Source organism: Pararge aegeria, chromosome 17 (genome assembly GCF_905163445.1).
Source record: "Pararge aegeria chromosome 17, ilParAegt1.1, whole genome shotgun sequence".
Taxonomy (NCBI): Eukaryota; Metazoa; Arthropoda; class Insecta; order Lepidoptera; family Nymphalidae; genus Pararge; species Pararge aegeria.
The window spans coordinates 17,396,914-17,417,511 of NC_053196.1; the positions used below are offsets into that span (position 1 = coordinate 17,396,914).

The window sequence follows — 20,598 nt, forward strand, 5'->3', positions numbered from 1 at the left end:
CTAGAAAAATAATCTTCTGAGATAAAATAGTAACATTTAAGCAAACAATGTATTATTTTATATTAATAGAATTAGTAATCAAATGGTAACAATAATCTATTGCACAATTATTATCTAGTCCGTATCCTTTTTATTATCACAAACATTACGTCCATGAGTTAAATTTCTCAAAAAATTGTGATATTTGGTAGGTATTATTGAGGAATCACAAAGACTAATAAGATCCTTATATTTTTCATTACTGATTGGAATTGGACGCATAAAGGCTTTGCGTAAGGTTGGAGTATTGTAATTTCTAGTCTCCTTTCGAAGTACTCGTGTCGTATAATCATCAAATGAAGCATATTTCATTAAGCGATTTAAGAGATCAAATGTTGTTATATAAAATAATACATAATTTAGTTGACTCCCCTCTTCTTCTAAGTAATATCGATTTTGCATGTCGTAGGTTAAATGCAAGGCGTAAACCTCCCTTTGCGTGGGCTAGATGGAAGACAAGGTATTCGGCAAATAACTTTTTATCTCGTGCGTGCAATGCTTTTAACAACAAATATTGTGCGACGGACATTTTTCATGTCAAAATTGGCACGTTTAGAAAATTTATTTTGACAAAATAAGTACTATAGTTTTAAAGTTTTTGTTTTTCATTTTTGTTTTACTTACTTTATTATTATTTTTTCTTTTTTTTTTTGTATAATAATTGCTTGCTAGGTACTTACTCCTAAGCAATTGTGGTTAATGTTATCGTGTTATATGTATAACCAAGTTGTGGAAACTTCATTGGTCAATGTGATACAAAAATACGGCATTACTTTTATGTATAATTATACTGTTTGTTTCCCTTGAAAAGCTAATAAATAAATAAAAAATATTTGTACCGGATTGTATTGTTCTGAGTCCAAACTTCTTTTATGCCTGTCCAAATAACTTTTTTACTAGCAGTACTTTTAACCCAGTTCTCTTTTTTTTAGCTGATCTTTAAAATTAAACACTAACGACTGATTTACATAAGAATCACCTTAGCCCAACGTACAAGTAACTTCCATTCGTCTGGTGAATTTTATGATCAGCAGCTCTTTCTATTACACTGTGAATAAAATCCTTTTTTGGTTGTGTCCTTTTTCAAGGAATCTATGTGTTATTTTTATATCATGTTCTTTAGCTACATGAGTATTCATATTAAATACTATGCGATTTCGATTCTGGCCAGCGCAATTGTCTGTCCAGAATCGAAACTCTTTTACATCCTTCGAAGCGAACTTCTTTATGAAATCTTGCTTCCGTCATATTTATCCCAAGCTGTCCGAACTATCCTATCACTAATCGAATATGTACTTAAAAACATGATTTTACAAACCTCTATTTTTGATGAGCCCTTTGGCAAAAAATTTTTGTAAGTGAATTGACGGTTAAGCTTTAAATCTCATTGAAGACCCCTTTTTTTCTTCTGTTTTGTAGTATAATTCGCAACAAGCAACTATTGTTTCTCACGATCACCTAATTTCCAAATATTTTCAACGCATCCTATCTTTCTTCGAAAGTCAACATAGTGTAACATTTATGTCTACACATGCAAGGCCTACCTATAGCTTTTGCTGGAACAACAACGCTTTTTTTAGAGGAATTTTCTTTTTCTGCATTAGTTAAACGCTTTCTCTTAACTTCTTTCCAATAATCATAATTTCGGACACGTTTTTTACCTGTACATCGAATAAAAGGCGCTGCAGACGACTGGCATGAAGACATGCTGTGTTGATCACACATCTGTGTCTTCATGCCAGTCACAGTCACAGCTGTAATGGACAGTCGCTATAGTCTACACAATCATGAGTGGAAAAAAAATACCGTTACATACTTCACAATGGGTTTTTGCTGGTGATGGCATAGGTGTATGTCCCTCGCTATCAACAGCTGGGGCAGTTAGACGCGTCACTATCACGCCCATAGAAAAATGTAGTATAGTTACATGAAATTATTAAATATAACATAAACTCAACAAAATATTGTATTTTTTATCAGGTAGCAAATATTATAAATTGATTTATAGTTTTCCGCAGAAAACCGACGAATAGTCAGAACCAACGATATAATTATTTACTTTGGAAAATTATGTACAATATAAGAAAAATAATACCAATACCGTTAATACATAGTTCATTAATTTACCTGGAGTCCTAGATATCCTGTTATCCTCGAAACATCGACCAACATCTTAAGAAGCTTTCGCTTGGTTGTTGGCAGTAAGGTGAAGCTCGAGAGAGGAAGAACGAGGTTGCAGTCCTCTTCTGCGACCTCTCAAAAGCATTTGACGTAGCGGATCATAACATCTTAAAAATGAAGTTACGGCACTATGGAATAGACTAAAAACTCACTCGTTTTAAATTATATACGAGTCCATGAGCCGCTGAATAGTTCTCACATATCCGGAGGAGCTACCTAAGTGCACTAATTAATGGACTCAGCGAGACAGCACATTGTGGTTAATTAACGAACTAGATAAATCTCATTTTTAAAAAAAAAATCACAATACCATTTTATAAAAAAGAAACAACAGAATTTGTAACACTTGATTTAATCGTCATAGTAAATTGTATACAATAGTGTGTGAGATTTCACTTCCCCTGAAGCAATGCAGACGAGTCGCCTCCCCCTTAATCATAAATATTCCTGAAATTGGAAATACTTTAATGTTTTAATAATGTTTAGGTGTAAGTAACGGTACTAGTTCATAAATTCATTACCAAAAAATGAACTACAATAATATAAATGAAAATGTTAAAAAACAGTGTTGCTCATTTCATTTAACACACATCTGTAAACTATTGGCAGCTGTGAAGCAGTTTTCCCGCGGAGAGCATTTAGAAAAGTAGGTCTGACAGCATACACTACAGATATTTGTGTGCAACAAAGTTAAAACTAACGAACAGGTTGTATTTAAGGTGAAGGAAAATAGTAAAGTAATATTATGTAAATTTCAGTGAAATTATTTTCAATCACTCTCGTAACCACCGCTGCAGTCCCCGTGCGCACGGCCGCTCAGCCGCGCCGCTCAGCCGCGCCGCTCAGCCGCGCCGCTCAGCCGCGCAGCCGCAGCAGCGCCAGCAGCGGCACCAGCGCGGCCAGGCCGGGCCGCAGGGTGCGCGCCGCGCCGCACGCCTGCTCGCCGCGCCCGAAGCAACCCGCGTAGGCCAGGCGGTGTGCCACGTGGCTCTGCTCGTACAGGCCCGAGAACATCTCGTTGTGGCGGCCCCACGCGAACACCGCCACGTCGTCCGAGCCGTGCGTCTCCGACGCAAGCGGCACGTCCACGTGCGCGGCCCAGCGCGGCGTCCCTGCGGGTGGCGAACATGGCGATTCTACTTTTTCAAAATATTTAGAAGAGTCGATTTCTCCGTTCATAAGAATCATATTCGACGTATATTAACAAACATCTAATTGAAGCCTTTGTGAAGTCCGCAAAGTCCATTTAAAACTTTCAAAGAAACAATGACATGATCAAAAATGAAACCTCATTGCTCTTGAAATAACTGCAAATTAAACTATCATTATTTTATGTATAATGCTGAAAACAAAAGCATTTCATATTAACATTTAGAACCCAGAGTCAGAGATCAATTCTCGGGGCACTCGGGCGCTCGGAGCACGTACGGAAGTCGGGCTCCTGCGTGACGTCGGCGCGCCGCTCGCCCACGTCGCGCCGCCGCCCCGGCCCGTTGGTGTAGGACAGCGTCATGTAAGGCACGCCGTCGGCGTCGCGGCTGCGCGACGCACCCAGCACATCGGCGCCGCGTGCGCTGTAGCCGTTGAAGGCCATGACGTGCGCGTGGTCGGCCGTCACCACCAGCAGCGAGTCGGCCTCGTCCAGCAGCGCGGCGGCGCGCGCCACGGCCGCGCTCAGCTCGATGGTCTCGTCCAGCGCCAGCGCCGGCTGGTTGTCGTGGTGCGCGTGGTCGATGCGGCCGCCCTCCACGAACAGGAAGAAGCCTTTGTCGTTGCGGCGCAGCATGCGGATGGCCACCTCGGTGAGTTCGGCCAGCGAGGGCTCGGTGGCGGGGTCGGTGAGCATGTTGTAGCGCAGGTGGTTGCCCTCGAACAGGCCCAGCAGGAAGTCGGGCGGCGTGGCATTGGCGGCCAGCAGCTGGTCACGGTGCCACACGTACTGGTGGCTCGCGTTGCGGGCCGCCTTGTCGCGCTGCCACTCGTCGATCAGGTTCCTGCCGTCAGTACGCAGGCCGCGTGTGCCCTCCTCGTCTACGCTGGTCTCGGGCAAGAACTCCCGTCGGCCTCCTCCCAAAATTACCTGAAAATAATACTATATACAATACTATTATAATAATATATGTGTCCCTCAGTTACATCCGCATCGACTATGAGCAGCGTAGTATAACCGTAGCCCTCCCGCTCCCGTATTATGAGTTCTGTAAGGCTGATGATTGTTTTAAATATCATTTTATGACAAATTGTAGCGCTAATAGAGTGATACTGTCTGTTACCCACCGTTACTATCGCAGTCGCACGCGGCTACTGACCTTGAACTGGTTCCCGGGCGCCGCGTGCACCAGCTGCTGCGCGATGTCGGGGCACGAGGCGGGGTCGAGGCCGGCGGCGCGCACGGCCGCGTCGTTCTCCCAGTTGCGGTCGGCGGCGCGCGCGTAGGCGCCGGCCGGCGATGCATGCGTCACGCGCGTGGTGGTCACGATGCCTGCAGAGGCGGCGGGTAAATTTCGGGTAAAACGAAACCCCATTATACTACGAGATGAGGGTGTTGTAACTCCGCTGCTAATAACTGATGTCGTCAAAGTGAATCTGAGAATATTATGTGTTTTAAAGTTTGGTTAAATAACTATCCATCGAAGTTAAAGAACTTTTACGTCGAAAACCTAAACAGACATGCTAACTACATTTAATTATTATTTCTGAAGTTCATAGCTTGATTTTCTTTTTGGTGTTACCCGAATCTTTTTCAAATCTCGTTGAAATTCCGTAATAAAATGAGGTCAATGAAGTAAGGGCATTGTGTACGGTCTGGAAACTTATACTACTACCGCTTGGCGCTATTTTAGGTTATACTGGTGGAGTAGAATATCTATGTGTAACTAAAGCAGTGTTTCAAAGATTAACTAAGTCTCGATCTAAGGGCTAACCTGTGTTCCTGCAGTGGTTGAACAGATTACAGATTATTTGCATGCATATTTGAAAGTATCTCCCACGTAGTAGTAGATACGAAGACCAGCAAATGATTGATTATAATGATGTCTCACTTGCTCAACGTCTTAGTTGGAATATTAATCTTAATAAAACTCAATTGATGCACTACCGAACATTCGAAAGTGCTGAGGATTAGCATAAAAATTTAAGGTACGGATATAAAATAAACTGATAATACAATTTCCTCAAGGTGTAACCATTGATTCCTACGGCAATTGGAAGGCTGAGGTGGATACTTTTACATACATTTAGAAAAGCAGCTACTGCAGCTTATCATGCTTATGTTTCTTCTACCCCCAATGAAATGAAAAAACTTGCGCGTGAATATTATTCTTTCCTAAAGTTCTAATCAAGAAATATTGTTTAGCACTTGGACAACTCTCTCTTCTACCCAGAGGAGCGTAATGTATGAACTCCACGGTAATGTTTCGCACTACCAAATTGCGTAAATTTGCTTCGGGAAATCAACCCCGGCGATGCGGCACTCACCCGCGTCTCGGCCGGCCTGCAGCGCCCACGCCGCCACCGAGTCCAGGCGCGCGGCGGGCTGCAGCGACGCCGAGCAGTTGCCGCGCGGCACGGCGGCGGCCAGGCCCAGCGTGCCGCCGTTGGCCTTCACGCCGCACAGGTAGGCCGTGGCGGAGCACGCCGAGTCCGCCGTCTGCGCGTTCACGCAGTACGTCTGCGACAAACGAGCCGTTAGCCCAGCGCCGGCCGCCGCCCGCCCGAGCGCCGTGCGAGCGCGCTACCTTGGCCAGGCCGACGCTGGGGAAGGCCTCGAAGGCCAGCTGCGCCTCCTCGCCCGGGCGGCCGGCGCGCTGGCCCAGCAGCGCGCGCGCGGCCGCCAGCGTGGGCACGGACATGCCGTCGCCCAGGAACAGCACCACGTTGCGCGCCGCGCCGCCGCCGCGCGCCAGCGGCCGCCGCGCCGCGATGGCCGCGCGCGCGTCCTCGTACCAGTAGCTGGCGAGCAACTCGGCGGCCGGCGCTGCTCGCCCGCCCGGCGGCAACTCGGGGTGCTGCGGGTCGGACACGCGCGCGCCCGCGAGGCCCAGCAGAGCCGCGGCAGCGATGACCACTACGTATACCCTCATCGCTCTCCGAATGCGGACAGGCGACTCCGCGGACGCCGTCGCGTGTTCTTATATCGGCGGCGGTCGCATTATCTGATTGCAGAGCTGACCGTAGCGGTATCGCTAAACCTTTGCTTTATTACTTATTTATCGCTTAACAGTTAATAATATCTCTCGAGCGGAGTTTTATCCGACTAGAAATATATGATTACGAACTTTCTGCGACTTTAACTTTCATGTTCAAATAAAATAAAATAGTTATTGTTTTCCCGACGCCTGGTTAACAGGCACATGAGAGATTCACCTTGGTCTTAAAAACTGGGGTTAGCACTCCCCGAGGTTATATATCTCTTACTATTTTATAGGCACTCACTGTACCTAAACTTTTGTACCAGGTTTTGCTATGAGATGAAGAAGCAATGTCACAACGGTGATTAACAGAACAACATCCTAAATTGATTCTTTGACGATATTGATTGATTGATGGCGTCGTTGGTGAAAGCTTACTGTTTGAAGCCAAATTGCTTATTGCTTGAAGCATTAGTGCGTCGCATGTGATACAAAAGTCTATTGATGATAAATTTATCATGACATAGAATTTGAGAATTAAAAATATATCAAAAGTATCGAAAAATTGTATAATACACGAATTGCCCACACACTTGTAAATATAGACGCGCAAGATCGCTACACGAACCGCTTACCATTTTTCAATATATAAATGTCTATCAGACGATAACAAGAACCGATAGCTATATAAATGCATTATAGTAAAGTACTATGAAAACACATATTACATATACGCAATAAGGGAACTTTAAATTGGAGATTTTACCCTACCACACCCGTCTGTCTCATTCTGAAAACTATTCAAAATAATTGCTATTTTTCATTCTCATTCAAATATAAATAATAGCAAATAATATATAATTTTTGACTGAACCGAACCCAAGTGCCCGGCCTGCGGCCGGGCACCCCTCGTATTCATGTTCTAACCTAACCTAACCTAAATCTAGTTTTGACACCTTTAGACTTTAGATTCAAGATTTAATGTGAATATATGCATTAATAAAAACTCATTACTATTTTAATACTAGTTATGCTGCTGTTGATGCACTGATGAAAGCCAGATAGCTAGATCAGTGTTTAGTTAGTCGAAGTTGCCGGTGGGCTGAGGTCTAAAGGAATCCAAACTAGTTTTAAAAGGTTTGGATAGGTTAGGTTAGGTTAGAACATGAATAAGACGGGTGCCCGGCCGCAGGCCGGTCACTTAGGTTCAGTTCCGTTTAAAAAAAAAAAAACAAAAAACAAAACGTACCAATACAAAGTACTCTTATTCATATTAGAAGATATTGTAAAATAACCATTAATTTTTTTTTTTTTTTTTTTTTCACTTACACATTAGGCCCGTCGCGCCGCGCCACTACTATATGGGGCGAAGGTGCGAAGTCGACGGCGACGACAAAGTACCGAGTCTAAGGAGACTGATGGCGGCGCCACACAGTGGCGTTATGTCTCTATAAAAGTGGTGGTCTTTTATTATGTTATTTATTAATGGTATTATTTTAATATCATATCAATATTGTACCTCGCACAGGGGGGAGGTACGGGTAGGTAGTGACGAAAAATAACGATACGGGACTCTTACGAGGTCTCGCAATCGGAATGAGTACACTTTAAATATTTTAACGAGGTAAAATTTAAGGGCATTGAGGGTCTGGTGCCAGTGGTGGTTGATTAGATCCACACACTATACTTTTTATAATTATGTGGCGTTATGTCTCTATAAAAGTGGTGGTCTTTTATTATGTTATTTATTAATGGTATTTTTTTAATATCATATCAATATTGTACCCCGCACGGGGGGAGGTAGGGGGGTAGGTAGTGACGAAAAATAACGATACGGGACTCTTACGAGGTCTCGTAATCGGAATGAGTTTCTGCGACTACCATTGTTTGTCGCGGGAGCCTGAGAAACTGCTACCACATCCAAGGAAGGCAGCAGGCGCGCAAATTACCCACTCCCTGCACGGGGGGGAGGTACGGGTAGGTAGTGACGAAAAATAACGATACGGGACTCTTACGAGGTCTCGTCATCGAATAATCAATACACGAACTGCCCACACACTTGTAAATATAGACGCGCAAGATCGTTACACCAACCGCTTACCATTATAGTAAACTACTATGCAAACACACATAACATATACGCAATAAGGGAACTTTAAATTGGAGATTTTACCCTACCACACCCGTCTGTCTCATTCTGAAAACTATTCAAAATAATTGCTATTTTTCATTCTCATTCAAATATAAATAATAGTAAATAATATATAATTTTTGACTGAACTGAACCCAAGTGCCCGGCCTGCGGCCGGGCACCCCTCGTATTCATGTTCTAACCTAACCTAACCTAAATCTAGTTTTGACACCTTTAGACTTTAGATTCAAGATTTAATGTGAATATATACATTAATAAAAACTCATTACTATTTTAATACTAGTTATCCTGCTGTTAATGCACTGATGAAAGCCAGATAGCTAGATCAGTGTTTAGTTAGTCGAAGTTGCCGGTGGGCTGAGGTCTAAAGGAATCCAAACTAGTTTTAAAAGGTTTGGATAGGTTAGGTTAGGTTAGAACATGAACCCGTGTGGGGTTGCTAGTCCCCCATCGGGCGCGTCCCCGGGTGGTGGATAGGGGAACGCCTCCCAGATATGGGGGGTACCGGGGAAACCCGGCGCGAACCAAAACTAGCACGAGGCGGGGTGGGGCGCTTCTGTGCGCTGCCACTGAGGGTGGGGCGCTTCTGTGCGCTGCCACTGAGGGTGGGGCCTTACAGGCCGCGAGGAAGGACAACCTCGGTAAAAAATCACCGGTGTGGGCGGAAACGCCCAGCGCGGCGGGCTCTCCGGTCTTCATGGCCGGTGAGCGCTGGCTTCGGCCACCGTCGGGCAACCCGTAATCCGCACTGAGCGGAACCGGGGGTCCCGCGCACTGAGCGTGGGGCTGCGAGGAAGACAACCTCTATAAAAATTACCCGAATCCTAAGGTTTGATGCCCGCCGATGGGATGCATGGTTGCTGGGAGTGCAGCCACTAGGGTGTCTGGGCAGGGTCCCCATTAGGCCCAATAACAAAAATGGAACTACGACTTGGCAGAAAATCTACCCGGGAGGGTCCCCGCGAGGGGGAATCCCTTGGTGCGTCACTAGTGGCGCATCGGCCCCATGTATACGGGGGGGCCACCAGTCGTAAGGGAGAGGAGGAGAGTGTGGGGGGTTTAGAGGAAGTTGGCAATGTGCAAGGGGGGAAGGTAGCAGTGGTTGCCTTGGAGAGGTTGGAGATGTTAGGGGAGAAGGAGAGAGAGTTGTCCGTGAGGACGGAGTTGTCAGACGAGGTTATGTCGGATTGCAGCCTCATTACAGTAGAGACCAGACCCAGATCGGAGTCTGAGTCTTCAGGCAATGCATCTGGCGCAACTTCAGGCCGTCTGTGGAAGGGGCCGAAGAGGCCGCGACTTGGGGAGTTTGACGTACAACTTTCTATGTCCTCTGATGAGGAAATGAAAGCTGCGTCGTCACCCACTAGAGGGAGAGGCAGACCACCCACTACGGGTAAATACGTAGGCCTAGCTAAGGCCAGGGAGGCCCTCAACAGGGCTAAGAAAGAAGAAATGCGCTTGCAGGATGAACAGGACCTGTTGAGGACCTCACTAGCGTCTAGATTCCGCCGCGTAAAGCAGCGGTCTATTGAGCGTGAGATTGGGCCAATGACCGACGATATGCCAGCGGCCCAAATACAAAAAAGAGCGTTGGATGAAGTGGCGGTGATAACATCGATCGCCACCAAGTCAACAAACTTGAAGGGGACATTTGTGCGCGAACTCAAGAACGCGGCATCCTCCATCAAAAAGGCAATAGAGGTCTTGAGTTCACGCACCATATCGGAGGAGACACGGCAATTGCAGGCGGACAATGCCCGCCTGCAAGCTGAAATGGCCAGTCTTCGAAAGGAGCGGGCTACCTTAAGAAGTGACATGGAGAAGTCGCGGAAGCAGGGTCCCGCGTCCTCTCCCCCGGATATGACAGAGGAGCTGCGCCCTGGCCCGCAGCTCGCTCAATCCAAGGCGAGAACTAAAGTGCCCAATTCGGTACCTTCAGTGATGGAAGAGGTCTGTCGGACGGTGTTGACCCAGGTCGGGACGATGCTGAATGCTCGTCTGGCAGCACTGGAGGACAGGCTCCTTCCAGAGAAACGGATCCGGCCACCACTGGCGGCTGACAAGAGGAAGGCGACAAGGCAGCCCGCATCGTATGCGGACGCCACACGCGTGCCAGGCCCAAGCCAGCCTGCTGAAGAAGGGCGCCACGCTACGGAGACGCCACCTGCTCGCCCTGCAAGTCAGCCAGCGGCGGCAAGACGCCCTACTGATCTTTCTGCACCCAAGGAGGCGCAATGGCAGAAGGTCAGCCTGAAGAGGGCAAAGAAGAAGGACAAGGGTGGCTCGCAGTCGCAGCCGCAAAAGACGCAGCGGGGAGGGGGGCCGGGGACTGCAAAATCCGGGCCTAAACTTCGCCCGCCTCGTTCCTCGGCTGTCGTGCTCACACTACAGCCGGAGGCCGAGAGGAGAGGCGCCTCATATGCCGGGGTATTGGCTGAAGCCAGACAAAAAATCGCTCTGTCTGACCTCGGCATAACCAGTCTCCGGTTTAGGAAAGCTGCTACTGGGGGACGCATTCTCGAGCTGCCTGGCGCCTCCAGCGCCGAAAAGGCGGATGCCCTTGCCCTCAGGCTTAAGGAGGTGGTCAGCGAGGAGATCGCTCGAGTCTCAAGGCCGGTTAAATGTGCTGATATGCGCATAGCGGGCCTTGATGACTCGGTCTCAAAAGGAGATGTCGTTGGCGCTGTGGCGAAAGTTGGCGATTGTCCTCCAGAGCAAGTGCTGGCGGGAGAAATCAGGCAAGACGCGGGGGGCCTGGGTACAGTGTGGCTGCGTTGTCCAGTGGCAGCAGCCAAGAAAGTGCTTGAGGGTGGCAGGCTGCTCGTCGGCTGGGTGTCAGCCCAAGTCAAGGTGCTAGACGAGCGGCCCCTGCGGTGCTACCGCTGCCTGGAATTTGGCCACATGAGGGCGCTTTGCACTGCCGAGATCGACCGCAGCGACACTTGCTATCGCTGCAGTCAGACTGGCCACAAGGCGAGGGGGTGCACTGCCGTACCGCACTGCAGCGTGTGTGCGGCAGCCGGAAGGGTGGCAAATCACCGAGGAGGCAGCAGCGCCTGCATTAAGCGCACCAAAAAAGGAGGAGGCAAGACTAGCGATGGCCCCCGGGCCCCCTCGCAGCCTGCCCGCCCATCCACGAACGCTGAAGCTCGTGGGGGGGCAAAGGAGGTGCCTATGACTGAGGGGTAATTTTATGGCTCTCCGATTTCTACAGGCGAATATCAACCACTGCGCCAGAGCTCAGGACCTCCTGTTCCAGAGTTTGGCGGAGAGGTTGATCAACGTTGCTGTTGTGGCTGAGCCATACTATGTCCCCTCGGGCAATGAATGGGTGGGGGATCGCGATGGCCTGGTTGCCATCGTGTCCCGTTCCGCGGTCGGTTCCCCGGCCTTCGGACAGGCCTTCAAGGGCCGTGGGTTCGTTGCGGCCTTTATAAGGGACGTTTTAGTGGTCGGAGCGTACTTCTCGCCGAACAGAGCTCTGGTCGAGTTCGAACAGTTCCTGGTCGAGATCGGGGCTCTTATCGGCCGAAGTCGTCCTTGCCGGGTACTCGTCGTCGGAGATCTCAACGCAAAGTCTACTGCGTGGGGATCCCCGGCGACCGATGCTCGTGGTGAGGCACTCGAGGAGTGGGCGGTTTTGACGGGCTTAGAGGTGTTGAACCGGGGGTCCGTTCACACTTGCGTGCGGCAACAGGGTGGGTCCATTGTGGACGTGACGTTCGCAGATTCAATCCTGGCGCGCCGTGTGTCGGGCTGGGAGGTTCTGCAGGATGAGGAGACGCTCTCGGATCACCGCTACATTCGGTTCGAGGTTTCCTCCATCCCGGCGGCTACCCGAATAGTGAGCCGACCCGTGCCCGGGGACAGCCCTCGATGGGCTGTCAAACGGCTAGACTGCGAGGTCTTAATTGAGGCAGCACTGGTGCAGGCGTGGTTGTCGGCGCTCGAGAACCCGGTGGAGGAGGAAGCTGAGTGCCTCGGCCAGGCCATGTTGCAAGTTTGCGACGCGGCCATGCCACGGATCGGTCCTCAGCCTCCGAGGGGTGCAGTGTACTGGTGGTCCAGCGAAATAGCGCAGTTGCGCAAATCTTGCGTGGCTGCGAGACGCCAGTACACCCGGTGCAGACGACGGCGTCAGCGGAACGCAGACGCGGAGCAGCGCCTGTACGGCAATTACCGGGAAGCCGTCGGGACCTTGAAGGTGGCAGTGGCAACAGCCAAGAATCTGGCGGAGGAGGAGATGCTGGCTAGCCTCGACGCCGATCCCTGGGGCCGGCCATACAAAATCGTTAGGCGTAAGCTTCGCCCCAGGGCCCCACCGCTAACTGAATCTCTTCAGCCTCAGCAACTGGAGTTAGTGGTGGGGACTCTGTTCCCCTGGAGGGATGGCTTGGAGCCACCGTGTATGGCGCCACCCATCGGTGCTGCGGACGCGTCTTTTACGGGCGCGCCCGAAGTCACCGAGGGAGAACTGAGGGCGGCGCTGCTGCGGCTTCGAGCCAAAAACACTGCTCCGGGACCCGACGGCATTTCCGGCCGGGCCTGGGTCGTGGCTTTGGGTCCGCTAGAGCCACGCGTCAGGGCGCTTTTCAGCGCTTGTCTGGATCAGGGTCGGTTTCCGACTGCTTGGAAGACGGGGAAACTGGTCCTGCTCCGGAAGGATGGACGTCCGGCAGACTCGCCGTCGGCTTATCGGCCCATTGTGCTGTTGGACGAGGTGAGCAAGCTCTTTGAGCGGGTAATCGCTGGTCGCCTCGTCAAGCACCTGGAGGAGGTGGGGCCGGATCTCAGCGACGTTCAGTTTGGTTTCCGCCGGGGCAGGTCCACAATTGACGCTGTCGTACGGGTGAGGGCTCTGGCGGAGGATGCAGTTTCCCGGGGTGGGGTGAGTCTTGCGGTGTCTCTTGACATCGCCAATGCTTTTAACACTCTGCCCTGGGCTTGCATTAAGGCGGCGCTGAGATACCACGCGATGCCGGTCTATTTGAGGCGAATCGTGGCGGCCTACCTCTCCGGTAGAGCCGTGTGCTATCCGACTGGCGACGGGTCAGTCCGGAGGGAGGTCTCGTGCGGCGTTCCGCAGGGGTCGGTTCTCGGTCCACTCCTGTGGAACATAGGGTACGATTGGGTGCTGCGGGGCTCTAACCTGCGGGGTGTCGACGTCACTTGTTACGCAGACGACACTCTTGTTATGGCCCGCGGCAGTACCTTTAGGGAGGCACGCATGTTGGCGACCGCTGGGGTGGCCCAAGTTGTGGCTCGGATCCGACGGTTGGGGCTGGAGGTCGCCCTTAACAAATCTGAGGCTTTGTGTTTTCACGGGCCTCGGATGGCACCTCCAGCTGGGTCGAATCTGGTGGTGGGAGGAGTTTCCATCGCTGTCGAGTCAACGATGAAGTACCTGGGACTCGTCCTCGACAGCCGATGGAAATTCGAGGAGCACTTTCGGCGCCTGGCCCCCAAACTCATCGGGGCTGCAGGGGCGCTGAGTCGGCTCCTCCCTAACTTGGGCGGACCTGGCGTTGGCTGCCGCCGCCTGTACACAGGAGTGGTGCGGTCGATGGCTCTGTATGGAGCACCGATCTGGGCAGACGCTCTTGTCGCCCGTAATAGGACCCTGCTGCGAAGGCCGCAACGGGTCATGGCGGCAAGAGTGATCAGAGCGTACCGCACCATTTCGTACGAGGCGGCCTGCGCGTTGGCAGGGACACCCCCGTGGGACCTGGATGCGGAGGTGTTGGCGTGTGTGCACGAGCGAAGGGTGGAGGTCCGAATGCGGGGAGAACACCCTTCGCCGGAGAGGGTCACTGGGTGGCGGCGTTTAGCGCAGGCCGAGCTCTTTCGCCAATGGCGAGAGAGGCTCGAGTCACCCAGTGCCGGTCTGCGGACTATCGACGGGATTCGCCCCGTGCTTCAGCAGTGGGTGGAGAGAAGACACGGGGTAAATATAGACGCGCAAGATCGTTACACGAACCGCTTACAATTATAGTAAACTACTATGCAAACACACATAACATATACGCAATAAGGGAACTTTAAATTGGAGATTTTACCCTACCACACCCGTCTGTCTCATTCTGAAAACTATTCAAAATAATTGCTATTTTTCATTCTCATTCAAATATAAATAATAGTAAATAATATATAATTTTTGACTGAACTGAACCCAAGTGCCCGGCCTGTGGCCGGGCACCCCTCGTATTCATGTTCTAACCTAACCTAACCTAAATCTAGTTTTGACACCTTTAGACTTTAGATTCAAGATTTAATGTGAATATATGCATTAATAAAAACTCATTACTATTTTAATACTAGTTATGCTGCTGTTGATGCACTGATGAAAGCCAGATAGCTAGATCAGTGTTTAGTTAGTCGTAGTTGCCGGTGGGCTGAGGTCTAAAGGAATCCAAACTAGTTTTAAAAGGTTTGGATAGGTTAGGTTAGGTTAGAACATGAATAAGACGGGTGTCACTTAGGTTCAGTTCCGTTAAAAAAAAAAAAAACAAAAAACAAAACGTACCAATACAAAGTACTCTTATTCATATTAGAAGATATTGTAAAATAACAATTAAATTAATTTTTTTTTTTTTTTTTCACTTACACATTAGGCCCGTCGCGCCGCGCCACTACTATATGGGGCGAAGGTGCGAAGTCGACGGCGACGACAAAGTACCGAGTCTAAGGAGACTGATGGCGGCGCCACACAGTGGCGTTATGTCTCTATAAAAGTGGTGGTCTCTTATTATGTTATTTATTAATGGTATTATTTTAATATCATATCAATATTGTACCCCACACAGGGGGGAGGTACGGGTAGGTAGTGACGAAAAATAACGATACGGGACTCTTACGAGGTCTCGCAATCGGAATGAGTACACTTTAAATATTTTAACGAGGTAAAATTTAAGGGCATTGAGGGTCTGGTGCCAGTGGTGGTTGATTAGATCCACACACTATACTTTTTATAATTATGTGGCGTTATGTCTCTATAAAAGTGGTGGTCTCTTATTATGTTATTTATTAATGGTATTATTTTAATATCATATCAATATTGTACCCCGCACAGGGGGGAGGTACGGGTAGGTAGTGACGAAAAATAACGATACGGGACTCTTACGAGGTCTCGCAATCGGAATGAGTACACTTTAAATATTTTAACGAGGTAAAATTTAAGGGCATTGAGGGTCTGGTGCCAGTGGTGGTTGATTAGATCCACACACTATACTTTTTATAATTATGTGGCGTTATGTCTCTATAAAAGTGGTGGTCTTTTATTATGTTATTTATTAATGGTATTTTTTTAATATCATATCAATATTGTACCCCGCACGGGGGGAGGTAGGGGGGTAGGTAGTGACGAAAAATAACGATACGGGACTCTTACGAGGTCTCGTCATCGAATAATCAATACACGAACTGCCCACACACTTGTAAATATAGACGCGCAAGATCGTTACACGAACCGCTTACCATTATAGTAAACTACTATGCAAACACACATAACATATACGCAATAAGGGAACTTTAAATTGGAGATTTTACCCTACCACACCCGTCTGTCTCATTCTGAAAACTATTCAAAATAATTGCTATTTTTCATTCTCATTCAAATATAAATAATAGTAAATAATATATAATTTTTGACTGAACTGAACCCAAGTGCCCGGCCTGTGGCCGGGCACCCCTCGTATTCATGTTCTAACCTAACCTAACCTAAATCTAGTTTTGACACCTTTAGACTTTAGATTCAAGATTTAATGTGAATATATGCATTAATAAAAACTCATTACTATTTTAATACTAGTTATGCTGCTGTTGATGCACTGATGAAAGCCAGATAGCTAGATCAGTGTTTAGTTAGTCGTAGTTGCCGGTGGGCTGAGGTCTAAAGGAATCCAAACTAGTTTTAAAAGGTTTGGATAGGTTAGGTTAGGTTAGAACATGAATAAGACGGGTGTCACTTAGGTTCAGTTCCGTTTAAAAAAAAAAAAACAAAAAACAAAACGTACCAATACAAAGTACTCTTATTCATATTAGAAGATATTGTAAAATAACAATTAATTTAATTTTTTTTTTTTTTTTTTCACTTACACATTAGGCCCGTCGCGCCGCGCCACTACTATATGGGGCGAAGGTGCGAAGTCGACGGCGACGACAAAGTACCGAGTCTAAGGAGACTGATGGCGGCGCCACACAGTGGCGTTATGTCTCTATAAAAGTGGTGGTCTCTTATTATGTTATTTATTAATGGTATTATTTTAATATCATATCAATATTGTACCCCGCACAGGGGGGAGGTACGGGTAGGTAGTGACGAAAAATAACGATACGGGACTCTTACGAGGTCTCGCAATCGGAATGAGTACACTTTAAATATTTTAACGAGGTAAAATTTAAGGGCATTGAGGGTCTGGTGCCAGTGGTGGTTGATTAGATCCACACACTATACTTTTTATAATTATGTGGCGTTATGTCTCTATAAAAGTGGTGGTCTTTTATTATGTTATTTATTAATGGTATTTTTTTAATATCATATCAATATTGTACCCCGCACGGGGGGAGGTAGGGGGGTAGGTAGTGACGAAAAATAACGATACGGGACTCTTACGAGGTCTCGTCATCGAATAATCAATACACGAACTGCCCACACACTTGTAAATATAGACGCGCAAGATCGTTACACGAACCGCTTACCATTATAGTAAACTACTATGCAAACACACATAACATATACGCCATAAGAGAACTTTAAATTGGAGATTTTACCCTACCACACCCGTCTGTCTCATTCTGAAAACTATTCAAAATAATTGCTATTTTTCATTCTCATTCAAATATAAATAATAGTAAATAATATATAATTTTTGACTGAACTGAACCCAAGTGCCCGGCCTGTGGCCGGGCACCCCTCGTATTCATGTTCTAACCTAACCTAACCTAAATCTAGTTTTGACACCTTTAGACTTTAGATTCAAGATATAATGTGAATATATGCATTAATAAAAACTCATTACTATTTTAATACTAGTTATGCTGCTGTTGATGCACTGATGAAAGCCAGATAGCTAGATCAGTGTTTAGTTAGTCGTAGTTGCCGGTGGGCTGAGGTCTAAAGGAATCCAAACTAGTTTTAAAAGGTTTGGATAGGTTAGGTTAGGTTAGAACATGAATAAGACGGGTGTCACTTAGGTTCAGTTCCGTTTAAAAAAAAAAAAACAAAAAACAAAACGTACCAATACAAAGTACTCTTATTCATATTAGAAGATATTGTAAAATAACAATTAAATTAATTTTTTTTTTTTTTTTTCACTTACACATTAGGCCCGTCGCGCCGCGCCACTACTATATGGGGCGAAGGTGCGAAGTCGACGGCGACGACAAAGTACCGAGTCTAAGGAGACTGATGGCGGCGCCACACAGTGGCGTTATGTCTCTATAAAAGTGGTGGTCTCTTATTATGTTATTTATTAATGGTATTATTTTAATATCATATCAATATTGTACCCCACACAGGGGGGAGGTACGGGTAGGTAGTGACGAAAAATAACGATACGGGACTCTTACGAGGTCTCGCAATCGGAATGAGTACACTTTAAATATTTTAACGAGGTAAAATTTAAGGGCATTGAGGGTCTGGTGCCAGTGGTGGTTGATTAGATCCACACACTATACTTTTTATAATTATGTGGCGTTATGTCTCTATAAAAGTGGTGGTCTCTTATTATGTTATTTATTAATGGTATTATTTTAATATCATATCAATATTGTACCCCGCACAGGGGGGAGGTACGGGTAGGTAGTGACGAAAAATAACGATACGGGACTCTTACGAGGTCTCGCAATCGGAATGAGTACACTTTAAATATTTTAACGAGGTAAAATTTAAGGGCATTGAGGGTCTGGTGCCAGTGGTGGTTGATTAGATCCACACACTATACTTTTTATAATTATGTGGCGTTATGTCTCTATAAAAGTGGTGGTCTTTTATTATGTTATTTATTAATGGTATTTTTTTAATATCATATCAATATTGTACCCCGCACGGGGGGAGGTAGGGGGGTAGGTAGTGACGAAAAATAACGATACGGGACTCTTACGAGGTCTCGTCATCGAATAATCAATACACGAACTGCCCACACACTTGTAAATATAGACGCGCAAGATCGTTACACGAACCGCTTACCATTATAGTAAACTACTATGCAAACACACATAACATATACGCAATAAGGGAACTTTAAATTGGAGATTTTACCCTACCACACCCGTCTGTCTCATTCTGAAAACTATTCAAAATAATTGCTATTTTTCATTCTCATTCAAATATAAATAATAGTAAATAATATATAATTTTTGACTGAACTGAACCCAAGTGCCCGGCCTGTGGCCGGGCACCCCTCGTATTCATGTTCTAACCTAACCTAACCTAAATCTAGTTTTGACACCTTTAGACTTTAGATTCAAGATTTAATGTGAATATATGCATTAATAAAAACTCATTACTATTTTAATACTAGTTATGCTGCTGTTGATGCACTGATGAAAGCCAGATAGCTAGATCAGTGTTTAGTTAGTCGTAGTTGCCGGTGGGCTGAGGTCTAAAGGAATCCAAACTAGTTTTAAAAGGTTTGGATAGGTTAGGTTAGGTTAGAACATGAATAAGACGGGTGTCACTTAGGTTCAGTTCCGTTTAAAAAAAAAAAAACAAAAAACAAAACGTACCAATACAAAGTACTCTTATTCATATTAGAAGATATTGTAAAATAACAATTAATTTAATTTTTTTTTTTTTTTTTTCACTTACACATTAGGCCCGTCGCGCCGCGCCACTACTATATGGGGCGAAGGTGCGAAGTCGACGGCGACGACAAAGTACCGAGTCTAAGGAGACTGATGGCGGCGCCACACAGTGGCGTTATGTCTCTATAAAAGTGGTGGTCTCTTATTATGTTATTTATTAATGGTATTATTTTAATATCATATCAATATTGTACCCCGCACAGGGGGGAGGTACGGGTAGGTAGTGACGAAAAATAACGATACGGGACTCTTACGAGGTCTCGCAATCGGAATGAGTACACTTTAAATATTTTAACGAGGTAAAATTTAAGGGCATTGAGGGTCTGGTGCCAGTGGTGGTTGATTAGATCCACACACTATACTTTTTATAATTATGTGGCGTTATGTCTCTATAAAAGTGGTGGTCTTTTATTATGTTATTTATTAATGGTATTTTTTTAATATCATATCAATATTGTACCCCGCACGGGGGGAGGTAGGGGGGTAGGTAGTGACGAAAAATAACGATACGGGACTCTTACGAGGTCTCGTCATCGAATAATCAATACACGAACTGCCCACACACTTGTAAATATAGACGCGCAAGATCGTTACACGAACCGCTTACCATTATAGTAAACTACTATGCAAACACACATAACATATACGCCATAAGAGAACTTTAAATTGGAGATTTTACCCTACCACACCCGTCTGTCTCATTCTGAAAACTATTCAAAATAATTGCTATTTTTCATTCTCATTCAAATATAAATAATAGTAAATAATATATAATTTTTGACTGAACTGAACCCAAGTGCCCGGCCTGTGGCCGGGCACCCCTCATATTCATGTTCTAACCTAACCTAACCTAAATCTAGTTTTGACACCTTTAGACTTTAGATTCAAGATTTAATGTGAATATATGCATTAATAAAAACTCATTACTATTTTAATACTAGTTATGCTGCTGTTGATGCACTGATGAAAGCCAGATAGCTAGATCAGTGTTTAGTTAGTCGTAGTTGCCGGTGGGCTGAGGTCTAAAGGAATCCAAACTAGTTTTAAAAGGTTTGGATAGGTTAGGTTAGGTTAGAACATGAATAAGACGGGTGTCACTTAGGTTCAGTTCCGTTTAAAAAAAAAAAAACAAAAAACAAAACGTACCAATACAAAGTACTCTTATTCATATTAGAAGATATTGTAAAATAACAATTAATTTAATTTTTTTTTTTTTTTTTTCACTTACACATTAGGCCCGTCGCGCCGCGCCACTACTATATGGGGCGAAGGTGCGAAGTCGACGGCGACGAC

The 20,598-nt window shown here is 46.3% G+C and overlaps 1 protein-coding gene across 1 annotated transcript; it reads right to left on the reverse strand.

Annotated features, from left to right (window-relative positions):
- Positions 1 to 3,075: 3,075 nt before the first annotated feature.
- Positions 3,076 to 6,302, reverse strand: LOC120631287 (membrane-bound alkaline phosphatase-like). The gene is made up of 5 exons (XM_039900770.1): positions 5,958 to 6,302; positions 5,698 to 5,890; positions 4,530 to 4,702; positions 3,649 to 4,300; positions 3,076 to 3,332 (listed from the first exon to the last, which is right to left on the reverse strand). The coding sequence occupies exons 1-5, from the start codon at positions 6,300 to 6,302 to the stop codon at positions 3,076 to 3,078; spliced, it is 1,620 nt and encodes a 539-aa protein (XP_039756704.1).
- Positions 6,303 to 20,598: the final 14,296 nt, after the last annotated feature.

Coding starts and splice junctions, on each gene's coding strand:
- LOC120631287 (XM_039900770.1), bottom strand. CDS start 6,302: ATGAGGGTATACGTAGTGGTCATCGCTGCCGCGGCTCTGCTGGGCCTC. Junction 4,703..5,697: donor GCAGGCCGGCCGAGACGCGG/GTGAGTGCCGCA, acceptor CCGCCTCTGCAG/GCATCGTGACCACCACGCGC. Junction 4,301..4,529: donor CGCCCGGGAACCAGTTCAAG/GTCAGTAGCCGC, acceptor TATTATTTTCAG/GTAATTTTGGGAGGAGGCCG.